The sequence below is a fragment of the Euphorbia lathyris genome, chromosome 10 (assembly GCF_963576675.1).
Source record: "Euphorbia lathyris chromosome 10, ddEupLath1.1, whole genome shotgun sequence".
Taxonomy (NCBI): Eukaryota; Viridiplantae; Streptophyta; class Magnoliopsida; order Malpighiales; family Euphorbiaceae; genus Euphorbia; species Euphorbia lathyris.
This window is the reverse complement of record NC_088919.1, coordinates 7,081,809-7,100,264: the sequence shown is the minus strand read 5'-3', so window position 1 is coordinate 7,100,264 and position 18,456 is coordinate 7,081,809. Positions and strand designations below refer to the sequence as shown.

At 35.1% G+C, this 18,456-nt stretch overlaps 1 protein-coding gene across 1 annotated transcript; it reads right to left on the bottom strand.

The window, feature by feature from the left end:
• Positions 1-1,465: 1,465 nt before the first annotated feature.
• LOC136208735 (protein GRIP) lies at positions 1,466-14,774 on the bottom strand. Its single transcript, XM_065999877.1, has 22 exons — positions 14,563-14,774; positions 13,304-13,811; positions 12,795-12,910; positions 11,840-12,009; positions 10,812-10,905; positions 10,283-10,369; positions 10,030-10,110; positions 9,616-9,741; positions 8,529-8,637; positions 8,370-8,449; positions 7,515-7,643; positions 7,335-7,435; positions 6,782-6,915; positions 6,562-6,659; positions 6,350-6,469; positions 6,204-6,231; positions 6,021-6,079; positions 4,662-4,733; positions 4,539-4,586; positions 4,271-4,376; positions 4,118-4,176; positions 1,466-1,814 (listed from the first exon to the last, which is right to left on the bottom strand). The coding sequence occupies exons 2-22, from the start codon at positions 13,770-13,772 to the stop codon at positions 1,704-1,706; spliced, it is 2,397 nt and encodes a 798-aa protein (XP_065855949.1). The 5' UTR covers positions 13,773-13,811; positions 14,563-14,774; the 3' UTR covers positions 1,466-1,703.
• Between the last annotated feature and the right edge of the window lie 3,682 nt (positions 14,775-18,456).

The window sequence follows — 18,456 nt, the reverse complement described above, 5'->3', positions numbered from 1 at the left end:
TTCACAGAAATCAAGCATTTTAATTTTAATGATACGCATTAACCACATCTATTCTCTTTCATATTTCTCCTTTTGTACGTATTTCTTTTACACAATTCCAACATCGTGGACAATGAAATGTATTCCAGTAATCCAAGGACAAAGAGTTCAAATCATATCTGTAGTATTTATTTTTTCAAACACTCGTGGTTTGTAAAATTTTGCAAACGCAATCACGTGGTTTACAAAATTTTATATTTGGATTCATTTTGTCAGAATTTAGCCGATAACGATTTTGAAATAACAATTTTCAAGAGTTAAATTATATTTTAAACAACTTTAATTTTTCAACTTTTTAGGTTTGAGATCATTTAGATATTATTTTGTATGAGAGAGAAATTTAATATTTAGAGACAGAAAACTCCAAAAACGATGAAAAATTAAAGATATGGTTCCCTAGTACATATAATACTAAATAATTTTAATTCTTGAAAATTTTCATTTTGAGATCGTTCTCAGTGTAAAAAAAATGCAAAATTTTACATTTTACAAGAAAAATACCACATATACCAATTTGCAAATCAATAAAATCACTAATCATCTATATATATAATTAACCCTAAAATTTAGATGTTTGGTAAATTAACAGTCAAGAATAATAAAAGTGTTGTTTTCTAAATTTTTTTTTTAAATTGTGCGCTGTGCACTTACATTAAACAACGGAAATTAAATTAAAAATAATAAATATTTTTTTCTATATTGAATACATATATATCCCATTATTAAAGAAATTGAAATTAAAAAAAATGGATAAAGATGATTTTATTTTTCACTTTAAACAATATTATTTGAATTAATAATTGAATTTAAAATCTACTTCCAATCTAATACATAAAAATGAGTAATAAAATCAGTAAAATTAGTTATTTTAATTGTCACAATATAGAGCTTTTTTTTTTTTTTTTTTGATATGTGGTGGGTGCCAACATAGCTGGGATGTTCGCCGTTTACCCTTCCTCGCTAACCAATCATTAATCAAAAATTGTCACAATATAGAAACACCTAATGATATTAACTAACTTATAATAAATTGAATATATTCAATTTATGCCCATTTTTTATTATTATAGGAAAAAATATATATTAAACCCCTGATCTTTATAACTTTTATTGATTAGTTTCTGATTTTTAATTTTCACATGCATGATCACATGCATTAAGTCATGTACTAACCGTTTAGCTAATCGAAACGTTACTTGGAGGCTCAATGTAACACTCAACTATAACGAACTAAACCATTGACACATTTATCCACTCAAAAGCTAATCTACAAGCTATGTTACACAGACACTGAAACCTTATTTCTAAAAAGTAATAGCAACAAAATGGTAAAAAAACGGAAAAGAAACTAAAACGGAAACGTACGAAACGCGAAAACGCTAATGAAGAGTTTTCATGCAAGAGAGCCTACAAACTAAAGCCATGGTTTTCTCACCAATTTTTTTTTTCTTATCGTATATCATAATTTTATTATTTTTCTTTACAATATCTCAATAGTTGCAGGGAACACTATAAAGTATAAAGAGTTGTGTTGCAAAAAAATACATACTGTCACAATAATTCTGCTTAGGATTGATTACGAACCAGGTGCGGCTGCAGCTCGATCGTATTTGTAGACACTTCTTCGAAAAAAATGAATTCTCTACGGTTTTGTAGTTAAGGTATTAGGAAAATGCGAATCTTGAGAAAAGAGAGAGCGAAGATCCGGAAGGATCGCCTGCTGGACTTCGTGGAACATCATTCGACGCACGATATGCTTGTTGACATTTCATCACCTGCTTCCACAAACAAAGTAAAATTGCAGCAACAGATATTTGAAAGTAAAGACTTTAGCCCTGGAACTGAAATGCAGTATATATGCTGCTATTGTAATTGTGAACCCGGAAATGACATGTTTCTGTATCAGAATTGGCCTAGGAACAATCATCAAATACAATTGCAGCACTAAACAAAGTAAAATTGCAGTAACAGATATTTGAAGGTAAACACTTCAGCCCCGGAACTGAAACGCAGTATATATGTTGCTATCGTAATTGTGAACCCGGAAATGACGTTTCCATATCAGAAATAGACTTGGCCTAGGAACAATCATCAAATACAATGGCAGTACTAAACGAAGTAAAATTGCAGTAACAGATATTTGAAGGTAAGGACTTGATCCGCGGAACTGAAACGCAGTAAATAACCAAAGAATTGAACCTTTGAGACACAAATGTCATTAGGTATTTAAATTTTTACAGGTACTAACTCGAAAAATAAGCGGAAAGAAAAATTCATTGTATTGTTGTGATTGCAATTATCTTATTGATCATTTATGACAAGAAACACTATGTTCCAATCTCCAAATAGTAACTATGATTCCATTGCATCATTGCTATGCTCCACATGAAGACTCATTGGAGGTGAGCAAAATTGACCAATAACCGATAACCGAACTGAAATTGTAGGTTCGGTTTTCAAAACGGGGTAGTTTGATTATTAGTTATCGGTTCGGTTATTCCAAAAAAAATCGTGCTAACTGAAAACAAAACCAAATTATGTATGTAATATAAAAATATATTTTTTTTACATGTGTTATTTCTTCTACATTTTTTATGATTTTACTTATCTAATATATTTGCTACTAATACAACAACAACAAAGCCTTAGTCCCGAAATGATTCGGGGTCGGCTAACATGAACCATCATATAAAACCGTGAAATCAAGTCGTGTCAGCGCTACAAATTCTCTTCCTCCACTCTGTCCTATCCACTACCATATTTTCCTCAATCCCCAATAAACGCATATCACTCTCGATCACCCTCCTCCAAGTTTGCTTAGGTCTTCCCCTACCCCTCACCACTACATCCCTTTGCCACTCTTCAGTCCTCCTAACCGGCGCATCAAGCGCTCTTCGTCTTACATGGCCAAACCACCTTAGTCGGTTTTTCCTCATTTTATTCTCAATAGATGTAACCCCTACTTTTGTCCTAATTATTTCATTACTCACCCGATCCTTTCTCGTATGACCACACATCCATCTCAACATACGCATCTCCGCCACCGACATCTTATGAATGTGACAGTGTTTCACTGCCCAACACTTCGTACCATATAACAATGTTGGTCTGATTGCCGTGCGGTAGAATTTTCCCTTCAATCTATTAGGCATGCCGGGGTCACAAAGGAAACCCGTAACACTCTTCCACTTCTCCCACCCAGATTTAATCCTATGAGCAACATCTCCATCTACTTCTCCATCCGTTTGGATAATAGATCCTAAATACCGGAAGCAATCCGATGCCTGAACAACTCTCCCATCTAGGGTGATTGTCTCTGCCTCCCTACTCCTATCGCCGCTAAACTTACACTCCAAATATTCCGTCTTACTTCGGCTCAACTTAAAGCCTCTAGATTCTAAAGTTTGTCTCCATAGTTCTAACTTCCTCTCCACGCCTTCTTTCGTCTCATCAACCAACACAATATCATCTGCAAACAACATGCACCATGGTATACCATCTTGAAGTGAACTCGTTAGTTCATCCATAACGACGGCAAAAAGAAATGGGCTTAGTGCAAATCTTGATGCACTCCAATCATAATAGGGAACTCTTCAGTCTTCCCAACACTGGTACGTACACTCGTGCATGCTCCCTCATACATGTCCTTTATGATGTCAATATATTTCCGCGAAATGTCGTTCCTTATTAAGGCCCACCAAAGTACTTCCCTTGGTACCTTATCATATGCCTTCTCCAAGTCAATGAAAACCATATGCAAGTCTTTCTTCTTATTTCGATAGTGCTCCATTAATTGTCTCAATATATTTGCTACTAATATACTACTATTTTTTTGTATCATATTGATTTTATATTTATTATAGATTTTTTTTTTAAAATTAGTTATTATAATGAATTTTGATCTGCCATCGGTTACGAACCGAACCGATAAAACTGGATTCGGTTATATTCCGTTATTGAGCTTATTTGGTTTGGTTCGGTTTTGAGTTTGATTTTGAGGGAGAATTTGGTTCGGATAGTAACGGAACTGAACCAATGTTCACCCTTAGACAACAATGCAGCAGAATAAGATTTTTACCTCGTCAGGACTGAATTGTAGAAGCATTGCAATCACAGGCAGGAGTGCTTCCACTTCGCCTACTCGGAGAAAATTCAACAAGATGAACAAAACGATCAGAATATCAGATATCGGTTATGGTATCTGCTTCAATTGATATTTCAACATAAATACCTGTTTCGAGAAGCTTCAACACAACATTTTTCAGATATGTCATATCTACCCCTTCTCTTTTCTGCGATCTGTCTACGTGACGTATTTCGGCCTTCAACATGGCTTCCTGTAATCATTACATTAATAAGTTCATCTTATATGACCTCTCAGAAAATTGAGAATCACATATCATTTTCAGTCGCCAGCCACTTAATCCATTAGAAAGTTCCGACTTAGCTATACAAATTTCATAAAGAGTTCTTAATTACATTGTCCACGCATTTCATACCTGTTGGCTGTGGAGACGATTTTCTCGTTCAAGCTCCTCAATTTCCTCCTAAATTAACATGACTATTGGAAGTTAATACTGTAACGAAGTAATTGACAAAACTCAAAATCAGGAGTGACATACTTGAAGTGCCAAAATATGCCGCTGTGACTGTGCTAATTCTTCCTCTCTCTGAGCCTGCTGCCTTGCCAAAATCTGGAATTCAAATAATAAACATCGAGCTTTGTAAATTACCCCTTTAACCTTCCCAATTCAAGCCAAAGTCTGAAAAGACCCACTTAGGAACTATAGATTGCATTTTCAGAATTTCAGCTGTTCAGCTTCTTATTTTAATTATATGAAATCCATTACTGCAAGTGCAAGCTGTTGCAAGTTGCAAGTACTTCACATCAATTCATTTCCACTTCACAAGTCGTTTGGTAGGAAAATGTTAGGGTAAATTACATGCATGGCCCTTGAACCTTGTCTTTACTTTCATTATGGCCCCTGAACTTCAAAACCAAACTGATAGAAATGATATTCCGAGAAACTTTAATGCTTAATTTTTTTTTTTTAGGGTCATTTAGGTGTTGTTTTGTTAGGAGAGAAAGTGATTGTTTAGGGAGAGAAATATCCAAAAATTGTGTTTTGGAAAATCTAAAACAGTGGTTCCATGGGAAAAATAGTTCTAAACAACTTTAATTCTTGAAATTATTTAGTTTGAGATCATCTGTCATTTTGACTTGGTCAATGGCAAAATGGGTCATTATGCTAGTAAAGTGCAAAAAAAATTGGCGCAACGGAATATTGTTGTCGTGTGACCGAGAGGTCACGGTTCGAGTCTCAGGAGCGGCCTCTTGCCAAAAAAAATTGGCAGGGGAAGGCTTGCTCCTAGTACACCCTTGTGGTGGGACCCCTCCCCGGACCCTCGCTTAGCGGGGACACGTAGTGCACCGGGCCTCCCTTATGCTAGTAAAGTGCAAAGTTGAGGGGCCATAATGTTCGATTTTGAAGTTCAGGAGCCTTAATGAAACTAAGTGCAAAGCTCAGGGGCCATGGGTGTAATTTATCCAAAAAATTTATGTTCTACTTTCATGATAATATATACACATATTTTGCTTCCTATGCAGATAAACATTTGAGACACAAATGACTTACAAGGGAGCAACCAGATTCATTGAAACAAATATGTGTTTTCAATAAATTTAGCCACCAGACAAGCTTTGTATAAGAAATCAAGCAGCATGATTTTTTTATGGACAAATACGAAGCCTCTGAAGCAATAATGCTGCACCGGAATTATGACAAAGTGACAAGAAAAAAAGAATCAATTGTGCACAAGTGAACCAGAATATATTCTGCAACAATAAAAACTTGTCTTTCAGACACCAAAGAAACAAGCACATAGTCCTAATTAATATGCTTCCCAATCAATAATTGCTTTTAGACACCCCTGCCACCACACTCAACAAGATGATAATCCAGGGAAAAAGAAAGTTGTACCAGAATCTGTTGCTCTGCAGCGGAGGTGTTTAAATTTGTTGCATCCTGTTTTTTTGAAGCTGACAATAAGAGTTCAAATTAAAGATTAGTTAGAACCAGAAATGAATTGATTTTCTATAACAATAAAGTTCGCTTCTTCTGTTAAAATAAATCTGCAAGAAAAGCAAAGGATATTTCTCATACCTGTAATCTTATGTTCATTTTGATCAGCCTAAGACAAAATGGTTAAACCAAGGATTACAATGATGCAGAAAACCTTTGGCGGGATTATTTAGGTGGCAGAAGAAGCTTTGAAAAGAAAATATATAGAGAACATACAGAATACATACCAGTGCTCTTGATTCCAAAGAGCGACGGAGATTCTTATTATCATCAAGAATTTTAGAGATTTCTTTGTCCTTTTCTCCAATCATCCTATCAGCCAGGTCACGGAACGAATCATGCTCGACCTGAATGATGAGTTCAATTCAATGAATCAATGCTTCGAGTATAATTTATTGATTCATACACGCCTAAAAGAATAGGAAAGTCTGTAATATACCTTCAGTTTTTTAAACTTTTGTTTTAACTCTTCCAATTCTCTTTGTATATCTTGCCCAGAAGATGCTTCCTTTTCTTTTGTCAATGCCTCGTATCTTGCTGTGAATTTGTTATCAACGCTAAACTTGTCATAGACCTATTAAATTCGAACCTTTGGAGAAAGAACTAAGGGAAGAAAACAATATAAGATGAAAATTAAATTAAGCACATATATCTCTTACATTGCCATGTTTCTTCCAAATTTTGAATCCTTATTTCCAATGTTTCTCTTTCTAATTGATGGCGAGAATTTGCAGAATCAAGTTTTATTTCCATGCTCTTTATCTGCTGCATGGCATTGTTTAGAGCTGCACCTCTAAAATAGAAATAAATTTAAGTCTAAGATTGATGCTTTACAAAAATATTCAAATCTCGCAGTAAAAGTTAAAGGGTAATATCATATAACAACATATTAATAGGAGGAATAAATGCTATTCATTCAAGCACATACCTCAAAGACAACATAGTATAACAACTGCAATGAGAATTTAATGACAGTAGGTTTTACATTAAAAAATGCTTCCAAAAATCACGCAGTTGTGCAATCACAGACAAACTAAAAAGGATCACACAAACAATATAATGCTAGAAACCTAAATATCAGGGTATATCACAAAATATGAAATTCTTTGACATGATTCCACATCCCCATAGCAATTGGAGACAGAAATGCAGAGAGCAGTGGACAGACAACAGAATAGCAGTGAAATCTTTTGAGTATTGGAATCCTGTTACCTTTCAGCGAGTTCTTTATCATGGTTAGCCAAAGCATCTTGAAGCTCCTGGAGAGCCTTGTCTCTTTCAGCAGCTACCGATGATATCTCCAATTCAGCCTCCTATGAAAAAGGAGAATTATTAGAAAAGAGAAGTTACGCATGGGCTCATCTATTAAATAAAATAAAAAGACACATGTACTTTTAGTGCTTCTTCCAGAGCTTGAAATTGTTCAGAGTCCTTAGCTGCAGCTAAGTCTGCATCTTTTTTCTGGAGCAATGCATGAGCACGAACTTTATACGAGGAAAATTCACTCTCAAGGCGATTTATCTGCAAGATATTAACAAGTAGAGGAATGCATCATGCAGCATTGGAGAAAATTTAATCTACCATGTAAAGAGGGTATTAAAATTGAAAAGTAGTTGTCACAGTCTCAGTGATGAAAGACGTTCCATGCTTTTCCAAGTTCAGTAACCATTACAGAGATTTCTGATAACATTAAATGAACAAACATTGATCCAAGGCGCCTTGGCTATCTATAAAATCTATTCCAAAAAAAATGGTGGCTTTAAGAATATTCAGTGAATCAGAAGAATGCACCATTTCAATCCACAATCTAAACTGCCATCTTTATTTCAATGTCTCTAAATGAGACCACATTAAATTACAGTTCCATGCAAACCATAATAAGTTTGCTAACTGCATTTCTTAGATCCAAAAACAGGTATTACCTACAAGTCTCCCAGTTCCAACTAATACATAGCACTCTTCATATATGTTTTAGTTTACTGCTTGGAGCACTACTGTCAACAAAATATGATGTTTGTCCTTGTCTCTGGCTCAGATGGTTGATAGATCAATTTCTTTCTGGACATGTTAAGATTAAAACAAAAGGAAAAGGTTGTTGTCACATATGAACTCAACAACAAACTAAGGTTTTGTGGGTTGTTATTTCACATTGACAAAATTGCAAAGAACACCTCCATAGTCCTATGTAAAATTCCCACCACTACTCCCCAAGAATCAACCCAAAGCTAAGGGAAAACAATTTCATACCTCCTCTTTGGCAGCCAACAGTTCACTGTCTTTTTTATTTAGCATCTGGCTTCGTACAGATACTTCTAATTCCAACTGAGCTGCTCAACATGAAAGTATGTATGTGAGATTGAGCAGCATGAACATCTGACCAGAAGTCAATTTAAAATGTGTAAATACTTCTCATTTTAGCTGCTTCAATTTCAGCACGTATGCAGTTACTCTCAGCAATTTGAAGTTTCAATTTGAGTGCCTGGGATGCAGCTTCCCAGCTCTCCTTTTCTTTCTCCTGATAGCAAAACAAATTTCAAAAGTAAGTAAACTCAACATATCTTTACACAGGATAGCAAATACACATAATATTGCAAGGGAAAAAATGTACGGATCAGGAGAGAAATTTCTAAATGAATAAAATTAAAGAAAAAACAGGAGGGCAAGGAATCCCAGTGACGTTTACAAATTACAACTAAAGAATAGAACGATGTTCTAAAACAAAGGACTTCTTAATTGGTTGTTCTCCAATAATTTATTACAATAAAGATTTTCTTTTTCTGTATATATGTTATGGTTGAAACGATTTGAGCCTGGAACATCTCCACAGAACATAAGGTAGCCCATACAAGTTTTTTTTTTTTCACTGTAATGCCAAGCTCCAATGACATTTTAAGCTGGTGTTTGATAAGAGGCATTATCTCAAAGATGCACCAGAGGAAGAAAAGGACAAGCAGAAGTGGAAAAAATTTAGAACTAATGCAAGCAAGTTATCTCAGGTACAAATGGATGGGCTTGAAATCCAAGATATATTTTTAAGTTAAATTTTTAACTGTAATGATATTACATGCAACACAGTAAGAAAAAAATTCTTAAGTGGAATTTTAAAAGGTGAACTTCGAATTGCATCTGCATACAAGTACTTCAAGTTTCACACTAATAAAACTTGTAATGTAACTCATATTCATAAATTTTGTTTAGGTTCAATGAATCTACCAACAAAGGATTATCTATATCTTATAAATACCAAACCTTAATTTCAAACTCAAATCTATCATATTGAAGATTACCAAGTATCCTTTCTCAAAAAAAGGTTACTAAGCATCCAAACACAATTTTGTTGTAATTAAGACAAACCAAAGTTTTTCACAAATTGACAATATGAAGATTTTTGATGCATTTACTCGAATTAACTCACACATAAACCATAAGAGATTTCAAGAAAACTGTATTTCACAAGGACGAGATATTTTTTTCATAAATATGTAAATTATACATATTCATGTTTTTGGTGAGCAAGCTCTCCTTTCAAACTTTCCAAAGCAGCTTTAAGACGTGCTGCTTCGCCGCTTGAAGCAGCATCCATCTCCGCAATTTTAGATTCTTTTTCTGCAATTAGCACCTGCAAAAAGGATAACAGTGCTTATTAGACTTATCCCCTGGAGATCTTCTAAGCAGATAGGCTGAACTAGTGCCCTACACTCTTTAGAATTAGAAATATAAGAGTATATGTAGTATGAACTTATAAATTAATAACACAAATGTTGCTTTGCTTCAAATCCTGGGCATAAATGTGAAGGCCATACGTACACAACTGCTAGAGGAAGAAAGGTATGGAACAGATTTCTCCTAGAAATTCTAATACATAGCCAATTTTTCTTCAAACAAAAATATATATGATAAGTCAAACCTGAAGTGAAGAAATAATTTCAGTAGCCCTAGCCCTATCAGCTGAAGCATCAGCAAGTTGCCCTTCCAAGTTCTCTATATTCTAACAAAGAAAACAGAAACAAACTTCAGGAATACATTCTTGAAAAACAGAAAAGAGAGGAAATGCTCAAAACATTGATATTTAAAAGAGGACGCCTTTTGTCAGAAGAAGAGAGGAAAAAAAAAAAAAAAAAAAAAAAAAAAAAAAAGAGGACGCCTGTCAATCAGATTACCTTCTGATGTTTAGCGGAGAGCTCAGCAATTGAAGCTTGCCTTTTCTCTTCAGCAGATTGTAGTAAGCCTCTCATATCTTCCAACATCTAAAATTAAAGCAAGTTAAAATGTAATATAGAAAATAAACAAGGCATGGAAAAGGTGTAAAGGATACATACACTTGCTAACAAACTAAGAGAATTTATAAAATCAATAGTATGTCAAAATAATTTGTCTTGTATGAGTATAAAGGGCGGCCCGGTCGCACTACGCGTCCCCGCTGAGCAAGGGTCCGGGGAGGGGTCCCACCACAAGGGTGTACTGGGGCAAGCCTTCCCCTGCCAATTTATTTGGCAAGAGGCCGCTCCTAAGACTCGAACCCGTGACCTCTTGGTCACACGACAACAACGTTTACCGTTGCGCCAAGGCTCGCCCTCTTTGTCTTGTATGAGTATGCTACAGAAAAAATTGTATTGACAACCGCATTTTTCGCAGTAGTAGGCAAACTATCATAGTCAAATACAGTTCAATGTATCTAATTTTCCAGACCTGTTCTTTCTCCAAAAGTGTTTGTTGTAAGTCCTCAAGAGCATTCTCTTTAGGTTGAAACGAACGGCGCAATTCCTCAATATTGTCACGGAGCCTGTACATAAGCGCATTGTAAGTATTTGAAGACCAAAAAACACGACCATTTATAGAAAATTCAAGCATTTGTATAAACTTCTATCTTATCACCAGCCATGAGATGATGTCAAAGACATATAATGAATGGAAAATTGAAATTACTCTCACTTACCATATATGCTCCTACAGTTTCAAACCATGCCTAACTTATTATATCAAGAAATAACAAGATTTCCAGTATTTCTCTTGTGACTTTGTTAAGAAATTAATTATGAAAAGTATGAAATTTGATTGCAAATTAATGTTTGTTTGTAATTTGTATGGAGAAGGATAATTTGCATCCTAAAGCGAGAGGTTAGCTCAACAAAACGAAGGATATGTCATTGTGCAAATCTAAATGTCACCATGTTAGAAGGTGACAATTTGATCTCTCGCTGAACATGGAAGAGCTGCGTATATTCTTTTGGTCCTCAGACAAGAGATAGAATCATCAAGAGCTCATCAAAAACTAAACCCCATACATGAGGAAGGAAGAAAAACAAATAGCTACATATGTGGACAGACACGGAGAGATAATCAGAGTTTGATTTCCCCGTGGTTCATTTTTATTGGCAAACACCAATAGAAGGTTGTTCAGGGATCCTAGATGTAACCGACACAAATTCCACGGAGATGAAACAGTAGTACAAAATGGAATTACAAATTCATAAATTTTTCTCCATCAAACTTATCTTGATAGAGAAACCGGCAAGTTCGAACCAATTAATGGGAACACCATTCTGATACTTGTGCACAAAATTGTCTACATTAACTGTTATTATTCTCAGCCATCTTTTTTGTGCCTTTGTGATTATCTGTTAGTATGTTTTTTTTTGTTTGTGAAGGGGAAGGTGAAAGAAGATCAAGCTAAAGGAATTAATAAATCCAAAAATGGTATCAATTAGATATTTTACTTATTATTTGCACTTCTTAATTGTTGCCTCTCTCCATCCATTGCTTTTAATGCATCATTTGCTTGTTGCCTTGTTCTCTCCAGCTCTAACTGCAGTGCTGATTGCTGAGACAACGCACGCTCAGAAGCTTCATTCACTTCACGAAACCTAGCTTCAAGATCATCTTTTTCCTGAAAAAATTAACATCCATGCAATATTTGATTTCAGTTACCGAAGAAGGATGCCCCTCCCTATGTACTAGTTTTACTGAGTAGAACTGCAACTCAATAATACCCCCTCACACAACCAATAAAAGAGACCCTAAGTTGATATGATTTCCCATTTTTTCAAATTATTCATCCATTGTATAAAAAGGTAGTCTAAAATCACTTTTCAAAGAAGATATACTCCTTACTGTACATTTTTCTGATGTCTCACTCCTGTTCGGCCTATTTCACCAGAATATCTACTACAGCAATATCCTTTCTAGGTAATATGTAGGAAAGACAATCACTTACTATCGAAGAAACATATAGATTCACAAAAAAAAAAAAAATGATAGCCTCTGTCTTCTGATCAAGAAGAAGAAACATACAACGTACCATACATGTATCAAAAAGTTAAAAAATCATACAAAACTCTGAAACACAAAAGCCACATTTTCGCCTTGAATTAAGCCTATCCAATCCATTGTTAGATTTCCTTTATTTTTATTGTCAAAACAGTCACCCAGATAGTTCCATAATAGCTTTTGACAACTGATCACAGACCAGTTAAGCCAGCCAATATCTCATCACCAATCAAATATTTTGAAATATGTGCATAAAGAAGCATACAAGTGAAGTAGAATTTCAACATTCCATGTTAACTTAACTACATATTGAAATTTCCATTGGATTGTAGAGTAATTTTCTTTATCTATCTTGATAAGTTGTTAAGCATTAGTTCAAAAAGATAATCCAGTATTAGAATTTACCTTTTGAACCTCTTGAATTCGTTGTTTTGCTCGTTTGTGAAGCCTTTGAAGTTTGGAATCAAGTTCAGAATACTTTTCTTCCCGCTCTTTTATTTCTTGATCTGACTTCTGTTGAGCTATGCAAAGAACCGTGCTATGTATTCAGAATTTCGACAAATAATAAGAGGATGCTATTATAATTCCTGAAACCACATAATTTGAACATGAGACCATTCAAATAATTTTCCTTGTTGCTTTTCTGTTCCTTCTGTGGTTGAGGTAACTTAAACTCCTCACCACAGATTTGAAGCCTCCTCACTAGCTAAAAATATTCATTTCTTAAAAAGTTAAAATGGTCTCCCTAGATCTGATAGCAATTTCATGGTCCTATCAATATCCATTAGCATTATAACTTTTTTATATACAGAACACCAAAAATAATAAATACTCTAGCTCAACATGCAATCAAATTAAACAAGATCTAATTGCACGAATATATTAAACCTTCAAATAAACTCACAACTTCTGACCTTCTTCTAGCTTTGTGGAGAGCTCAAGGGCTTTGGCATCTGCTTCAGAGAATGCCTCACGAAGATGCTCCAAAGCTACCTCTGCTGCACTACGAGTTTGTTTTTCTTCATGAAGTTCTTTAGTCAAAGACTCAACCCTTCCACGAAGTTCTTCAACATCAATAGATTCCCCAGCTTTCTGATCATCACCTTCTGTTCTTTGATGACTTTCATGAGCTGATTGGAGATTTTTAAAATCCTCAAACTGAGACTTCAAGAAATCATTCTGACACTTAAGCTCAACAACCATTTGCACAAGCTCTTCATGCGTATTCTCTATCAACAGAGCACCATCATGCAACCCGTTCTCCTTCGCAAGATTCCCATTACTTCCATGATGCCCATCAGACAACTGCTTCTCAGGAACTGATGAAGAATCTTCCTCATGGCTTTCCAAAATTTCATCAACATGGCCTTCCTCAATCGACATTATTGCGGCCTTGCAGGCAACTTATATGTCGATTTCTAACTATTACATGATAAAGAAAAAAGTTATTGGACAGCTAAATAAATAAAGTTAAAAATCATAACAGGACTTAAATAATTCATATTACAACTAAAAAATTAAGCAAGCCAAACCTCATATAAAAAATATAGACATCAAATTAGCAATAGCATTGTTAATGGAAAATGTCATAAGCTAAGAAATTTGACAGATGAATTATCACAATGCAAAGGCCATCACAATCTGGGACAATATCAGATATGAAAGGCCAATACCAACGCAGTACGTATTCCCTGATTGACAGCTTAGAGAAGATAACAAAGAGACATTCAGATCCATTGGCAAACTTATATATCATGCTGGAATTCTATCTCTACACTATAATGAATGGATAATATTTAATGAGCATAACAGTTCATTGCTTGCATATAATTTTAAGCAAGTAATAAAAACAGTGAAGTATGACAACAATTCAAATGAACCTGGATAATGCTGTCAATGACAACTCCTCCGTAATTTTCAATTTGTGCACCAAAAATAAACTACTCTAACTATCAAACCTGAAATGCTCATAACTCTGAGCCAAAATTTATCATCCTTAGCATAAATTTAACAGAAATTTCTATTGCAAGCAACTGACTGAAACTCGTTAGAAAATAAGCTTGGAGAGCTAAAGGACATAGCAGATTCCAACTCATCAATAAGCTACCAGAAATCCAAATTCTGAATATATCAACTCATCAATTACGAGAGGAAGTGCAGCGGCGACTCTTACCTTTTCCGGTAACGAAGAGCGGGAGATCTATCAAGTAGAATCTTTAATGTTGATTGAATTTTAGATAGAAAATTCATTAAATGGATTGATCAAAGATGGAATTGGATTATCAGATCTCGTAATGGTAGGAGACTACATTCACCTTGGGCGCGAGAAAGTGCCAAAGAGGAAACGCCGTCGTTTCTCTACGCCCTCTTCTATGTGCACATCAATGTTATTTGATGTGCGAAAGCAATTGCACTTCTCTTGTGCAGTTAATATTCAATTTTCACAAGGGTAATATAGTAATTTGATTCCTTTTTTAGTTTACATCCGAGTTAAGAATATATTTTTTTAAGAAAGAAAACTTTTATAAACAATCAAGAAACATCTACCCTAGGGGTGACAATTCGGCGGGAAAAACCGAAAATTGTGGGATCCGAACTGATGGGATCGGGAAAAAAACCAAAATTTTTTAGTGCAGGACTGGGGGCGGGGGAAATTTTAGCCCCGAAGATTAAATTTGGATGGGTGATCCCCGAACCGTGGGGATCTCCCGTCTCTAAAAAACCGCCCGTAAAAATAACCGAAAAATATATTACTGGCATGTTTGGTTCGGCTGTTAGCTAACAGCTATTGCGGTTGATGTTAGCTGTTTGCAGTTGCAGTAAACTGTTAGCGGTTGCGGTTAGCTGTTTGTTATTAGCTGTTTAATTACTAGTGTTTGGTAAAATTATATTGAACGGTTGCTGTTCGGATTTAAAATATCTAAAATGGACATGTTTTAAATTAATCAATGATGAAATTATAAAAGGAAAAATGTGAAAAAATGCCCATAACGTTTACAACTAGGAATAATTTTACTCTTAACATCTAAAATGGTGCAATCTGACCCATAACGCTGGCAGCTAATGGCAATTTTACCTCTAACATTGACAAGTTGGGTTGATTTCAGGTATTATTAGAAAACATAGATATTTTATTTCTTATTGTACACCAATTGCACATACTAGTAGTTCTAAAAAAAAGATTTCATATTTTTTGTGATTTAATAATAAAATTGAAAATTAATATTTATAAATTCGGTGAAATTTTTGAAATTTTTTTGTCCAACTAGTACAAAAGATAATATATATTTTTTTATTTTCTTAAAAAAAATTCATGTCTAATCATATGTTTGTGATCTGTTACTTACGATGATAAAATGGTGCACATGTGAAGTGTAGATGACAATATTCATGACCAATAAGACAATTTGATAAATTATTTCTCAAATTGACCCAACTAGTCAATGTTATGGGTAAAATTGCTTTTGGCTGCCAACATTAGGGGTATAATTGCATCATTTTAGACGTTAAGGGTAAAATTGCTTCTAGCTATAAATGTTAGGAGTATTTATTGAACGCAACAAAACTTTATTCTTTCTGTAATTATGTTGTAGAAATATAAATATTGTAAAAGAATAAACATATTTGTGGAAATGAAAAGGATAATTTTGTCAATAACAAATAACTACAAACAACTGTTTATGAAAAGCTCCAAATATGAGCTTTTCATGAAACTCTCCAAAACGCTGCAGTTTCCAGAGAAAATGCTAACCGTTGCGGTTATATAAACCTAACCAAACAATATATTTCCTGTAGTTTGGAGTAAAACGCTAAACGCTTCTCCGAAAAGCTGAAACAAACACCCTCTTACAGTACTTTACAGTAATTTACTGAGGATTTCGGTTTAAATAAAAAAAACTAAAAGCATAAAACTAAAACACAATAAATTACAAATTACTTTTTAAAATTTTAAAATTAATTTGGGGTTTTGGGATTCCCCGTTACCCGTGGACAACCGTGCGAGCAGGTGTGGATGCTAAAAAATCTCCGAACACTTTTTTGGAGATTTTTCGAAACCGCCCCAAAAATATTGAGAGCGGAATGGAGGATGCAAAACCGCTCCCGCCTTGCTCTGTTGCCACCCCTAATCTACGCATGGGTAAACCTCAAAAATTGAGGAGTTGATCCCAAACATTTAGATTAAGCCAAGAAAGCACAGGTTTGGCTAAAATATCCGTCGCGCCATTAGTTTGGGTTACCAAACTTGTTGAAACACATTTCCACATGATTTTAATTTGACAAAATTATTTAAGTTAATCCATGATTAAGACAATTAAATTTAAGTGCTTTGATTTAATTGTACTAATGTGTTTGTTCAATGTTGAGTATAATCATAAACGAGAAAAGAAATAAAAAGTAAGACAGGATGAAGTCAGCATGAGGCACAGAAGCTGAGTAGAATGTGACTCAGCATAATAGAAGAAAAGTCATCTTCAGAACAAACACTTGAAGACGAAGCTGACCGAAGAAGCTGAGTAGAATGTGACTCAGCATAATAGAAGAAAAGTATTCTTCAGAACAAACGCTTGAAGACGAAGCTGACCGAAGAAGCTGAGTAGAATGTGACTCAGTCTCGTCAGAAACAAAGATCAAAGGCAACGTCTATTAAAGTCAAGCTGAGTATTCATCAGGACAGCGCCAATGATCCGTTTACTAAAAGACAAGATCCGACAGAGATCTGCGCCAATTCAAAAGCTTTGGAATTACGCATGGAGACAGTTTCGAGACGCATGGGTCAACTGGCCTCTGGCTAAAAGACGAAACTGGCGCTAGAAGACGAATCTAGCGGAAGAAGACAAGCCTGACGCCTGCTAAATTCAGACGACAGGATTGGCCTGCAAAACTATATGTTGACCAGTGAATGACGCAAGAATACCGTTTGAATTCAACGGATACATCCGAATTCAAATGATTGCAGCCTCAGAATTCACTATAAAAGGACAAGCTCTTCACTTGGATCCATTGCCGAAAAACAAAAAAGAAAAGCATACATACAAGCACATACAAACAAGAAAAAGCAATCTTACACCCAAATCTTATTTCTATGTAAAAGTCTAGATTGAATTTGTATTCATCTAAAGTGTTCTTCATCTAGAAAGAACAAATTTGTATCAATTCTAAAAGTTGAGAGAGTGGTGCTGAGTACTCGGTTTAGTACTCATCGGTAGAGAAAATCTAAGTGTTCGGTTATAGCGCTTAATGGTGTTGAGTAGACGAATAGAGGACGGTACTCTTGCATACTCAACTGCTTTGTAAACGGTTTGTGCTCTACCTTTAAAGAGCTCGGTATTGGATTGAAAAAGCCCGGAAGGATTCTGGGGACTGGACGTAGGCGGTGAGGCCGAACCAGGATAAATCTGATGAGTAATTTCTAACTCTTTCTCTCAATATATTTATGTGTGTGTTGCTTCCTTAAATTACTCAGGATATAAATTGTATAAGCTGACACTGAGTAATCAGAGTGCTGAGTTGGAAGCTGGCCTTAAGTGTTAATTCCCAACTCACAAGTAAAACGGTTCTAGTCAGCCTCTGACTAAAGCTGTCTTACATCTCTCTCGGCCGTGCTGACCAAAACTGAGTTAAGTAACTTAAAGAATTGATTAAGTCAGCATAATTAAGCGAAAAAAGTTACATTAGTTCTTAACCCCCCCTTGGAACTAATTACACGGGACCAACAAGTGGTATCAGAGCTCAGTAGCTCACTCCTCAAAGATAAAACTATCTTGAGCTGATCCCTATAAATGGCTGAGAACAGCACTCTTTTCCTTCCTGGAAATCAAACAACACAGATACTCCCTGAGGGATTATCTATTAGTCGGCCTCCCTTATTCTTCAGATCAAATTATACATTTTGGAAGAACAGGATGAAGAACTTTATTCAAGCTACAAAAATGAGTGTGTGGCTTGCAATAGTTCAAGGCCCATATGTGCCTTACAAAACAGTAGACAACGAAAAAGTTGTTAAGAGTGAAACTGAGTGGTCAGAGGATGACCTTAGAAAACTGCAAAATAATGCTTCGGCTATCAA

What these genes read in the sequence shown, in the direction of transcription:
- LOC136208735 (XM_065999877.1), bottom strand. Translation starts at nt 13,772, where the DNA reads ATGTCGATTGAGGAAGGCCATGTTGATGAAATTTTGGAAAGCCATGAG. An exon ending in CTCACCAAAAACATGAATAT is followed by an intron (nt 8,638 to 9,615) that starts GTATAATTTACA and finishes TTTTGCTATCAG; the next exon opens with GAGAAAGAAAAGGAGAGCTG. An exon ending in GTTGAAGCTTCTCGAAACAG is followed by an intron (nt 4,177 to 4,270) that starts GTATTTATGTTG and finishes TTCTCCGAGTAG; the next exon opens with GCGAAGTGGAAGCACTCCTG.